General features: G+C 38.0%; 1 protein-coding gene across 1 annotated transcript in view; it reads left to right on the top strand.

The window, feature by feature from the left end:
• LRRC1 (leucine rich repeat containing 1) overlaps positions 1–11,767 on the top strand; it is a 71,866-nt gene extending 60,099 nt beyond the window's left edge. Inside the window, exons 11-14 of the mRNA XM_054195310.1 lie at positions 5,441–5,556; positions 6,477–6,649; positions 8,202–8,338; positions 10,271–11,767. Of these exons, the coding sequence (XP_054051285.1) occupies positions 5,441–5,556; positions 6,477–6,649; positions 8,202–8,338; positions 10,271–10,429 (585 nt within the window). The 3' untranslated portion in view covers positions 10,430–11,767. The remainder of the gene's footprint in view (positions 1–5,440; positions 5,557–6,476; positions 6,650–8,201; positions 8,339–10,270) is intronic.
• The last annotated feature ends 1,060 nt before the right edge of the window (positions 11,768–12,827 follow it).

Below are 12,827 nucleotides of genomic sequence, written 5' to 3'. Positions count from 1 at the left end.
GCTTTTTTGGTTTTGTTAGCAGTTTACTAGGATTGGATTTTGGGTCAACCTGTCAAACCATTGCATTGCCAGATCGTTTCAGTGCACACTTGTAAAACCAGTCTCTACCTTCTGGTGTAAGATGTCTTGACTTGGGATTATTGAGAAGTTTGTATGCAAATACCCCTTCAAAGTTTCCTGGTTCAAAGGTTCTTCTGTATCTGGTGCTGATACATAAGGTAAAACGTGGAATAGCTGAATGTCTGACCAAGACTTGAGTCACTGACAGATTCCATCTTCAGTATCTCATCTTGCAGCACGATCCCTCTCACTGAGCTGAGTGGTGAAACAGACTTCGGCAAGAACTGAGAATGTCTAAACCTGTTCATAGTTACAAATGTTTTTCCCCCTAAACTTGAAAGACCTGCCTGGTGACTCTTTGGTATTGAAATCCCACCCTGGCACTGGAACGCTGGTGAAACTGGTGTGTTGATTTTGGCACTTGCATAAATAACCTCCTTGGAATGTTTTCCAGTTCATGTGCTTTTGTTAATGAGCCTCTACAACCTGCAGAGATCTGGTAATGTGTCCTTCCTGGCTCTGAGGTATATTGTGAGGATTATTACCACAGTAGGTAAAATGGCAGGAATTTTTTTGGCAATAACTGTGCTTTTTACATTTTTCTTAATTTTTTTTTTTAATAAGTTGGGGACGCTTTGTTGTTTCTGATTTTAACTTCCTATGTCCCATCCCTTCCCTCAGTTGTGTAAAAGAATGTGTTTGTGTGTCTGAAAGGGAAAAAAGGCACCAAGGAAGAATGCAGGAAAACTTGTCTTGAGTCAGAGGGTAGAGAAGCAATATTGCTGTGCTCCTCCCATACTATTCACCAGTGGTGCAGGGGGTGTTGCAGTGAGTTGCCAAAGATTTTCCTAGCCAATTTAAAGTTAATAATAACTGAATAATAGGTAATAATAGTGAATTGGGCAGTTTCTTCCACCTCTAAATATATTCTATGCTTGCAATTAAAGAATTAATCTATTGTGTCTGGGGCCAAGGGAAATTCTGACTTTGTTTACTTTGAATCCAAAATAAATTTTGGTTATGACACCCTGGAAAAGCTTTTACAAGACAATAGGAACTGTGTTTAAATTCCTAATATATTTATCAGTTCCATAAAAACCTAGTGAGAGTTCTTGATGCTGACAGCTGTATTGAAAGTTAAATACAAGAGATGTGTCACTGGACATTAACTAATCACATGCTAAAGAATAGCCGTTGTAGTGTTTGTCATAATGTCATATTTTTTTTTTGCATTGCTTACACCTGTGTGAAAGATGCGAACTGGTAAAGGATTGATTCATAGCTTTTGAGCAGCTAACAGATGCTGAGATCAAAAAATGTTATTCAGCTAACGTAAGGAGGTCTTCTAAGTTTCCCACCTTTAGTTTGGGTTTTGGCTTTAGAGCACCAATACTGTGAGGATGCACCATCGTAATCAGTGAAATTTGGTCTGTGGAGCTGTGGAACTGACAGCTGGGCTCAAGGGAGGGAGTTTTTGGGAGGGATATAAATGGGAAGAGAGGGATGAATCTGCACGCTTTTATTGGGTTTACCTACAGAAAGCTCCAAAGGTGTCATCAGCAAGAAAAATCAAATAGCAACCGCCATGTTACTGCAACAGAGAAGTGCAGGAAAAGCCAGGTGATCAAAACGAAACTGATGCAGGTGTCAAAACAGCAGTCTGCCTGCAGTAGAGAGGAAGAGTCATGAGAAATATCAGCAGAGAAGTGATGTGATAAGACATGCAGTTCTGGAGGACAGTTTAAGATGGACTGGCAGCAGGTAGGTGGATGGCAAAAAAGCAGGAGGCTGAAGTGGTGAGCGCTGCTTATGATCAGAACGTAGAGCAGAGTTGTAGCAGCCAAGTGGTCATTCTCGCTGTGTATGCCCAAGTCTTACTGCTTCTCCAGAACAAGGAAGCTGTTGGAAAGATGAGCCTCAGATTGAGATAGAAGAGCAAAAAATTCCTCCATAGGGGTAGAGTTTTGTGTGGAAACCCCAGGGGTTCTAGTGATGCTCATCCTCTGAAGCAAGTCTGCCTGAATACAAATAAGCAGTTTTGTTCAGACTTTACAGTACTGTAAAATCAGTGATCTCAAAGATAGCACTTCATAGTAATGATCATTTTCTGCCTGACTGATGTGTGGGTTTTGTTTTTGTGGTTTTGTTTTTGTTTTTTATCTAGGCTTGACTGTTCTTTGGAGATGATGTGATAAGACAAGTGAATAACCCTTTGATAAAAGTTGGTAGAATGAAATAAATCGCAGGAGCGTGACTTAAACATGCACAAATCATTTGAGACCTTTTCCTGATGTCTAGCTCACTACAGAAGAACGTGAGGACTTCTTTAAGCCTCCAGCCTTTGGAACAGTTACTCATGTCCCTCAAACTAAGCACTCTTGTCCCATTAATTGAAGTCTGTGCTCGAAATGAACTGTGTGCTTAACTGTTAAATGGGCTTGTGGTCTCCACTGTGTACTTGGTGTCTATGCGGTGGTTTGGCGAAGTCTGTTGTAAGCATGTGATCAGACCCTTGGAAAGCATGGCTTTTTGTCAGTTAATGACTCTCAGCCAAACCAGTGACATTCTGATACCGTATTACTTCATGGTGGTCACAACGATGTGTTCCTTTCAGCATGCCGTTTAGTGTGTGCACTTTGCCTCAGTGGTACCACTTCATGTGTAGGTTTTCAAAAGTTGGACCTGATGTCTTTCTGTACTACTGGATGGGTGCCATCTTTTTTTGAAATTACAAAGATTTTTTTATTTTTTTTAACTGTCAGCTTGTCTTTTTTTTTCTTTCTGTGATATCTCACCCGATGCTGCTCGTTAGATGCTGTCTGCATTTTCTAAACACAGTTTCATAAAAAAAATTCAGTATCTGTCTGTTATCTCCCCCCACTAACCTATTAAAAAAAATAAAGGGTCTTCACTACCTCTGAATGAAACACCACCTTTGAACAATTGCCTAGTCACTGATAAAGCAGAGTTAAAACAAGTTAAAATAACTTAGGAGTTCTAATCCTCTTTGGCAGTAGAAGAATGTGTGTTCTGTCTCCATTTGTTGGCATGCTCTTGTCCTGTATGGATAAAGAAGAGTAAATTGAACATCTTTTGTATTTTCTTAATTGTTAGCCGCTTGGAAAATTATGGGTCAGGTAAATTGATAACCCTGTAAGTATTATTCAGTCCACGATTCTGCTGTTACCTTTCATTAAACTGCTTTAAATGCATGATGACTCAGGCCGGCTGGTTCCACTGCTGCATTTTTCCATTGTCAAAAGTACAGAAGTTTTGGGCTCATCAGGGCTGCATGGCTTTACTTTGTTTGTTTGGCTAAACTGTTTGGGTCCCCATACTCCAAGACTGAGTAACGCAAACTTCATTCGTGGAAAAGCAAACACTTTGTGTCACTTAGGGCATCACTTGCCAGCTCATCAGCATTCACTAATTGTATCTCTTGCTTTTCACAGCTCCTCATGTTAGATACACCAATTAGACACTTCGTGTGTGTGTATATAAATATATGTTGGGTTTTGTTGTTTTTAAAATTTTTTTCGTACATGGCACTGCATTCTGTGAATGTGTCAAGGCACACTATTTAAGAATCTATACACGTTTTAAAGTGAATAGCAGAATTATTGTACTAAGAAAAGTTTGCTTGTGATTTGAGCGCTGGTTTCTAAGGGCTTTGATTCACGAGCTAAAATGACTAAGAAGTTTGCTGCTCTTAGTGTACACGCAGGGCTGGGTAAGCTGACGCTCTTGTGATATAGCTGCATTTTAGAGTGCAGTGATTTAAGGAAAACCATCCCAGATTTTGTTGTGTCAAGAGAATGTTGTGCTGTAACTTTGCGCTGTAAATAGCTTGTGAATCAGAAGCCTTGAGCAGCTGATCGCTGCTTTCTTCCATTAACGTGTATTTATAACACAAAGGTAAGTGGGGTATAAGTGCTCCATTGGTTTATTTTCTCAGTCACAGTAGCATCCTTTTAAAAATGGCTTTTTCCTTGGTCAATAGTGTAGGTTAAATCAACATGATTTTTACTTTGATTAGTGGAAAAGCTTTTGTGGTATTTGTCTGCAATCTCAAACGTGGGTTTGGACTGAATTGTGGATTTTGCAAAGACAGAACTGACCGTTAATTACAGCACACAAATAATTTCAGCTCAGATCGGGGGACTCCTGACCACGGTGTAGTGGCATGTTGCTGTATTGTGACAGAAGAACCTTCTTACATGTGTGTGTGATTGCAGAAGTCCTCTAATTTTTGAATTAAGATCTTTCAGTAGGTTTGCTGTCTATAGTTAGGTTCTAAGTCCGCTTAACTTGAAAGCTTCAAAAGGCGTTGGGATATTTTGCATCTAATAAGTAAGAGAAGAAACGTATTTTTTTTTTCCTCTTCTCATGGTGAGTTTTGGAACTGGCAAACAAACATCAGTGCTTTTTGAAGCTCTGTATGATAAGCAAACAAAGGTACGTTTCCTTTGTGAAGTGGAACAAAGAGTTACTTGAAGCAGCTTTCAAGTTGCTAAAACTAATAATCTCGGTGTTTATAGTAGTAATTGCCGTCTGGAACAAAAAGGTGGAATGTGGGTTTTTTAATCAAATGTGGAGGGTTTCTTTTTTACTGAAAATACATACCTTTGATGCAAAATAGATATTTTAAGGGTAAAACTCAAAAATCCCATCTTTTTCACCCAAAAATTTGCTTGGGAATAGAGAGATACTTATGTTTGGATAATCTGGTAGAGACAGAAGATATTAGGTTGAATTGGCCAGTTCATATGGGAATCATCTAGAAATTAGATGCTTCTAATAAAACAGAGGGTCAAAGTTGTTACTCATAAAGTCGTCTATTTTTTGTGAACTCTTCATTACTCTTTGCGGACTCAATAAATGTTGGGAGTTGGTTGGTGTATTTAGCACTTTGCCTTGCTGAAAGCCGCCCCATTGCACTTGCTTGTGTCTAAGGTTACCATGAGGAAGGAAAGAATTAATATGTAAAACATAGAGCTAGAAAAAAATTGAAAGCTTAAAGCTAGTATTTTTTGTGAGGGTTGTCTACAAAGTGCCATCTGTGTGGTTACTGCTCTCTTCCTGGTGCAGAAGGCTTTACAAGGTAGCTACACCCTGACCTATTTGTAAAGTTATACATTATTTGCAGATACAGATGTTCAAGAAACTGCTCCAAGAGAGTCGCTTCAGGTCAGACTTCTTTTAAGCTAACACTCGTTTGCAGTCTGTACCTCTGGGTGAAGTGTCTGGCAGGCATCGTAACTTGAATGCGCTCTGACATATTACGTGACCCGTACTGCATGCCTTTGTTTATACTGTTGTATTGCAACAAAACCAGACTTCTTTTTTCTTTTTTCTTTTTTTTCCCTCTTCTCTAATATAGATTGGGGGGTGCTGCAGTCTTAACGTGTTTTCTGTACGTGACAACAGATTATCTCGAATCCCCTCTGAAATTTCACAAGCCGCTGAGCTTCATGTCCTGGATGTCGCTGGAAACAGGTAAGAGATTTTTATATTGTCATGTTCTTTTGCTGGATTTGCTTAATTCTTTCTAACAACAAAAGATACTACATCTAAGAATGAAGTAACAAAAAAACAGTTATGACTTTTGTGTTAGGATTACTGTTGAAATTGTCAAAGTAGTCTACTTGAATCTACTTGGCCCAAAGTAGCATCAATTGTATGTTGTCGTGAGTACGTTTTCTGAATTGCTTTGACCCTGAGGAAAAGATGGGAATTTTAAAAAAAAAAAACAAACCTCTGGGTTTCTGAATTAAAACTGAGAATCTAGGCAATTTGTTAGAGCTTCAGCTGAAACTAGCAGCCTTAACGTAAAGTAACACTAATATTGAGTTTCTTAACTTTGAGATGCAGTGCAAGTAACAAATAATGCCACATTGACCTTGCGGCTTCTCGCGAATCTTAGTTGATATGCTTCAGGCATCAAAATGCAAAAAGGAGTGGATTGAAGCATAAAGCAGCAAATTAGTTCTGTTGCTTAATAGGAAGTTAAGTGGGGGGAAAAAAGTAAGGGAAAAGCAAGTGGCATCTCATCTATGCAATATAATTGTCTCATAGGCACTGACGTATTTCTGTTCTGGCAATTGTGTATATACAAGGCTCCAGAGCAGAAGCAGCTGTCTGCCTTCCAGGGCATTTTACTGCAGTAGAGAAATGCTCAGTTTTACCTGTTACTCACAGCTACAGAGAATTATGGTATAAAGTTAAGCTGCAGATTCTTTTTCAAATAATGGAGTAGTTGGAGTTGATGGCTACTGCAGTGCTTTCTATTAAGAGATATTAATCTCAATCGTGTTTATTCCAACTCAGGGATATATACTGAAGAGTAGACTTCATGACTATTTATTAAATCTCCTGGAGATTGTCCTGACTTTTTTACTTTTCTTTGTTTGAACTAGGCTGACGTATCTTCCCCTCTCACTGACTACCTTAAAGCTGAAGGCTTTGTGGTTGTCTGATAACCAGTCCCAGCCTTTGCTGACATTTCAGACTGACACAGACCCTGAAACAGGAGAAAAGATTTTAACATGTGTATTACTTCCTCAAATGCCTTCTGAGCCTGGTTGCCAAGGTAAGTGCCTAGAGTCGGTTTTTCATTATGTATAGAAGTACTTTGTCTTTGTTTGCTCTGTTGTCTGTTCCATAAAGGTTTGTAAAGCATGCATAAGCTCTAACGAGCAAAGCAGCAAAGTTCTGGTTGAATTTTAACTTGAACACTTTTTTTTGTAGTCATACTAGTTTTCAGAAGACTTGAAAAACATGGCTGTGAGTGTTATTGAAAATATGATGACACCAGCTACAATAAATAAAATATAGACCTGGAAGAAGAAGACTTAATCCTATCATTGTTCTGAGGCTTGCCAGTGGGCCAAGTAGCAGTGTCTGCATTTGCCTACATTGATTATACATCTTAAATACATATATACCTAGTGAAAACTGGTGGCTTTCCAACTACAATCTCTTTACCAGAAAAATAATTGCATAACTAGTAATAAGCAGTAGACATTTTACTTTTTAGCAAGCTAATTTTGTTTCAAGCAAAGATACTGTACAGTAACTCTATAATGTTCTTCAACAAGTGTAGAATTGCAGTATAAGTTCTTTTTACCTTTTGTGCTGAAACTTGCCTTTGGGTCAGGTGGAACCATAAACTCTTCTTCAGCGTTACCTGGGTTGCTGCTCCAGTAACTTCTGGATGTTTTTTGTGCTCAAGCTTTTATAGCGATGTGTGAACATTCAAGGGGATTCATCTGAGCTAATATTTAAACTTTAGCTGTAATCACTGGAGAGTAATTTATCCCATCCAAGAACAGACTTTTAAAAGAAATCACGTGGATTCTTCTCCACCGAGTACAAAGGAGGCCTGAGGAGAAAAGCTCAGCTGTAGATATCTGTATCGTAGGTACCCAAACTTACCTAGATTAATTCCACTCTTTGAATACTTTGCAGATGAAGCAAATAGAAACCATTAAAGCAGTAAAAGTGTAGAATGGCTCTGTTTTTTGTCAGCTTCTGGATTTTAAGAATACAAATTGCATTTAGAATTAAAATAAGTTAATTAATTAACCCCTTTAGATTTAGAGAAGATTAAGCTAGTTCAAGAAGAGTAGCTGAGGCAGGCTGACTTTCTCTAAAGGCCTCACCACTAGAAATTAGATTTCCTCCTCTCTAAATGAATCTCACGGCTTCAAGGGTAGAGGGTTTAGAATTAAGATTGTTGGATGTGTGTGTCTAGCAATACTAAAAGGATGAGGTCAGTAAAAGCAATGATCCTGTGTTATGGAATGCCATGTAGGGAACTGGCTAGTGTCATATGGCAGCCATGGTCTGGAAGAAAAGCTTCTGTAGTGGCAAGTATATTAATTTCTATAATCAGTACGCTCAAACTGCTACAAACATGAAACAGCCCAAGTACAGAAACTTCTGCTTTATACAGGAACTATTTATTGTGTATACTTGATAACAGAAAATTAATTCAAGTTTTGTTTTCTATTAAAAAAAAATAGAAATAGCCAGTTGTAAATCTCTGAGTGATAGGTTGGATATTGCAGTTTTTAACAATGTACCATGTTGATATTTTAGGCTTGCTGTGGCTCATTGGTTATGTTTTGCTGTTCTAACAGATAACTTACCACGATGTGGTGCACTGGAGAGTTTGGTAAATGAAATGTCAGACGAAACATGGAATGAGCGGGCAGTGAATAGAGTCAGTGCAATTCGCTTCTTAGAAGATGAAAAAGATGAAGACGATAATGAAATGGTATGTTTTCCAAGCCTCTGGATACCTGCAGACATTGTGACTTTAACACAAAAGTGTAAAAGTATCTAAGCTGTCTTGCTGTAAATATTTCAGCTGTAACCGCATGCTTTTTGCATACATTTGTAGCAGAAACTGTTCATGTTGATGGCCAAAACTTTTTTCATATTGACTTAAAATACCTTTTTTCTTTTCTTTTTTTTTTTTTTTCCTACTTTGAGTATAACTTTCATGTTCTGATGCAGGCCAGTCTTCTTTTTGCTTTGTTTTCCTTTGACTGCTCAGGATGCTTTACTTCCAGAAACAAGACAGAATCTTTCCGTGCATCTGTGAAGCTTTGCTGCCTGAAAGTATATAGGGTCTAATTTAAGATTCCAGCACTCTGGCATGTGCCTCCGTTAAGTTTGCCATTGTTTGTCTCTCTTAATTTCTATTTCTAATCTCTCTCTTTCTCTCTCTCTTTACTACTTCTTTTTCTTCCCTCCACCACTTGCATTGAAACAACCACAGTGTCCATAAATAGCAAGAACATTGATCATTAGTTTCCCACTTAAACAAAGGATGTGGGAACATCTGTCACTGTACTTATAAGACCTCTCCATTAAGTTGGGCTCTGCATGTCCTGAAAATCAAAATGCAACATGATCTTTAGCTTGACTAACTTTCACTAACAATTAAAACTCTTTGTAAAGGTTAAGACTGCTTCCATCAGATTTTCAGTGTGCTTCTCCGATGCTCTAAAAACTTGCTGGTGGTCCTCATTAGAGCTCACCTTGAGATACTTCAGGGCACTGACTGGATGCAATCCAGCATACTAGAAACATGGTCTTACTTTAAAAAGTGGCTATAAAAATTCTGAGTTAGTAGGGAAATGAACATTTAGGTTTTCAAGCAAGGTGGTTGCTTAATCCAAAGCAGCAGAAACTAAATCTCTCTGACAAGCATGGTTCGTAAACTGACTGATAAGGGAGTTCAGAAGGATGCTTCTTAACAACCGTGCCAACCTGAGAATGTCCATGCAATAACGAGGGCTCAGGTGTTAATGATAACTGCTTTCAGTCATGGTATTACAGCCTGACTCGACGCAAAAACCTTTTTTAGAGGAAAAAAGTGTATGATCTTGCTGGGGAGGAGGAAGGGCAGATTTCCAAAGCAGTCTTGACCAATGCACGTATTTGTGGGTCATTAGTTCCGCTGTAATCTGCACAGCTCACATGTATACCAGTGAAAAGTAATTGCATGTATCTGTGTATTATTATACTGATACATATTTGTGCAATTATTCTTGGTGCTCTGTTGGTCTCTAATCGGGATGCTAACTGGGGTTTTCATCAGTTTTGTTTTCTTTGTAAAGGTTTCAGCACAATGACGTTAGACGTTCTTGTGTCTACGACGGGAGAGAAATGCTCCCCCTTCTTCCTTCCAAGATATTTGTTCTCAGTTGACAAGAGAACCAAACTGTGTGGTGGGGCTGGAAGGCACACAGAGCTCCACACAAACATGTATTTGACACTGTAGAGAGATCTTGTGGGATTCTTTCAAAACCAGCTGAATTTTTTTTTGTTTGAAATGTGATCTTAAATCACTTGAATGGTTTTTGGGGGAAAAAAATAATTCCCAACTATATTTATGAAAGAATCTTCACTTCATAACGTGTAATTGTTCTTCACTTGAGTGGTTTTCAGATTAGTAGGTCAAGAGATGAAAAAATTTGCTCCTAGACAGTTCTTAAAATCTCTTTCACTGTCTTCATAAAAAAGCAGCTATGAAAATAACGTTCAACATAGAGCATCGTAGTTAGAAATGGAAAAGGGGCGGGGGGGAGAAAAAAAATTAATACCTAATATTTGGTACGTGAATGCTAAAGCCTTGAAAGCGTATGTTGTTTTTCAAAGAGAAGGCGGCAAAACCACTTATTGCGCTGTTTATTTTTAGAGAACACTTCTAAGGCGAGCCACTCCACACCCTGGAGAATTAAAGAACATGAAAAAGACAGTGGAGAATTTACGGAATGATATGAATGCTGCTAAAGGACTGGATTCAAACAAAAACGAGGTCAATAATGCCATTGACAGAGTGACCACTTCTGTGTAGAGTTTCATCTCCAGGTTTTACCTCCTGTGTCTTCCCCTGCTGTTGAAAAGTTCCTGTCGTCTTCTGGGACCTCATTGAGCCCCTTTTTTGTTTTTAACCAGAACCTGATTCATCGTCTCCATACATGTGAAAATTGCTGCCCGCTGGAAGAAAGTGCCTTATTTCATCCAGGCAGTGAACCAATAATTTCCAAATCAATATTGTAATTTTAATAGTGCTAGGCTTTTTTTAAGTATAATACACTACTGTATGCAGAATACAATATTTTTGTCTTAAACACAGGGGAAATAATGCTTTTCTTTTCCAGTGTGCTGGGGTGTCTTTTTCCCAGTGGCTGGATGCGCTGGTGAGAAATATAGTTTTGTGGAAAATTGATACACTTTTTTATTTTTTTGGCAGCTCAGATGGTGTAAATTTTAAATTTTTGTATAGGACTTTCATAACAAAATGATGTATTTCATTTTTAAGAGAAAATTTATCTTGAGCGGTACATATTTCAGTATTTGTGGAAAGAACTAGTTTCATGGACAACTGTATTCATTCATTTGTACCACCCATTGTGCCTTATTGTGTCTCATATGTCGTAATAGTTTTAAATATAACAATTCTTGAAGAAAGTGAGTAGATTGAAACTTGGTCTCCTGTTTTAGATACGTTTTTCTTTCCAGACAGTAATTTGTTGGGATTTTTACAACAGAGAACTTATCTTTATATCATGGGATTTTAGGTCGTGAAGCACAAATGTTAGTTTTGTTGTAAACAGAATTAAGATTAAAATGACCGAACTGCTATTGTTTATTACATAATGCACTCACACTTTAACTTAGTTGTAATGAAACATCTTGTTTTGGATGCTGTGTTGCATTGCAGTCACTAGAAATTCATGCTTCCGTTCATTTTGGGTTTTTTTTTTATGTGCCATCTGTAAAATAACTTGAAAAACAGCACGATAGACTTTCAGAAGCACAGTATGAAACTAGTTTTATGTATTACACAAGAAAGCATGATTCTTTAAAGTGCTTTGGTGGTTTTATATAAATATATAAAACCATAATAAAAAAAAAATCTTTAAAAGCTTCAGTAGATTTATTGTATCATTAAAGTAGCAATTAAAGTATGTATGAATTAATACTGGAATTTACTATCATTGTTACTGTGTTGCACTTCCAGTCGTCCAATGCTGATTTCAAGGTCTTATTAAATCTGTGGGTTCTGGTTTGTTTGTAAAGGTAAGTATTAACCAAGTTGAATTCAGTAAATAACAATTTTGCAAAAGGCTGATAAAGATTGATTTTAGTGTCTCTGAGTTCTACGTGCGCCATGAGCTAACAAAGACCACTAACATGTTAAGTGCAGGGACTTGAGCAGTCTGAGTTCAGAGCAAAGATTTGACATATTTTTTAGCGTGAGCTAATGCAATGAACCCAAACTTCAACAAAATTCAAGACCCGACACTTCATGTATGGCTAACCACGTCCCTTCTTCTGCTGAACATTTCTTCCAGTAAGTGTTGGTTGTATGAGGGCTTCTGGGAGAAGATGGGAAAGGAGGAGATCAGGGGAGTCATAATAGCTTCTGTGTTAAAATTAATAACTGCAGTCTTTGATAATTTTTGTCATTTAACTTTTTAAATTTTGATTTGAAGCCTTTGCGAAAGGCACTGCTTTCTTGTTGATGTTGGACAAGTAGGTATGGCAAGCCATCTCCAAATATTCAGATCTATCCTGGCAAAATACATTAATTTTTGTGATTTCTTCTCTTCCCAAAGATTTCTCATTTAAGCTTCAAGGCTGGTCGTTTTGCAGGAGCTGCTGCACGTTGGTAGGTATTAGGTTAGTTCAGGGGTAGTGCAATTTCATTCTTCCCAAGGCAGAGCTCTGCCTGTTGTTCTCGGCAAGCTGCTGTTAAAAGAAAACCAGGAAGAAAAAATGAGGTTTTGGTACAATTGACTCCAGCCTTGGGTAGAATTTTCTTTTTAAAGTGCTTACTGGCATTGACACAACAAAAGTTTAAAAATGTAGGAAACTCTGTATCCAAAGTCCAAGTAAACCTCAGCAAACCCATTTGAGATGAAAATGAGTTCCTAAAAAAGACAGACCGAAGCCAAAAAGCCAAAGGCAGCAAGACTCTGAGCTCTGTGATGACAGTTTTTTATTTGGAGGCTGTGGCTTGGTTTTTTTGAGGGTTTTTTTTTTGGTTTGTTTGGTTTGTTTGTGTTTTTTTTTTTTTTAAGCATCTGTTCCAGATATAAACAGGAGAGCTGCATCAGCTAGATGAAATGAATGTGTAAAGCCTGAATTTGGCCTTGCGTAATGTGCCACCAGATGAAAACCATTAACTGCCTGTGTGCACCTACTCCCTCCTGCTGAAGTCGGAACAAGACATAAACCTTGTTATA

The sequence above is a fragment of the Rissa tridactyla genome, chromosome 3 (assembly GCF_028500815.1).
Source record: "Rissa tridactyla isolate bRisTri1 chromosome 3, bRisTri1.patW.cur.20221130, whole genome shotgun sequence".
Classification (NCBI taxonomy): Eukaryota; Metazoa; Chordata; class Aves; order Charadriiformes; family Laridae; genus Rissa; species Rissa tridactyla.
This window is presented reverse-complemented; position numbering and strand designations above follow the sequence as displayed.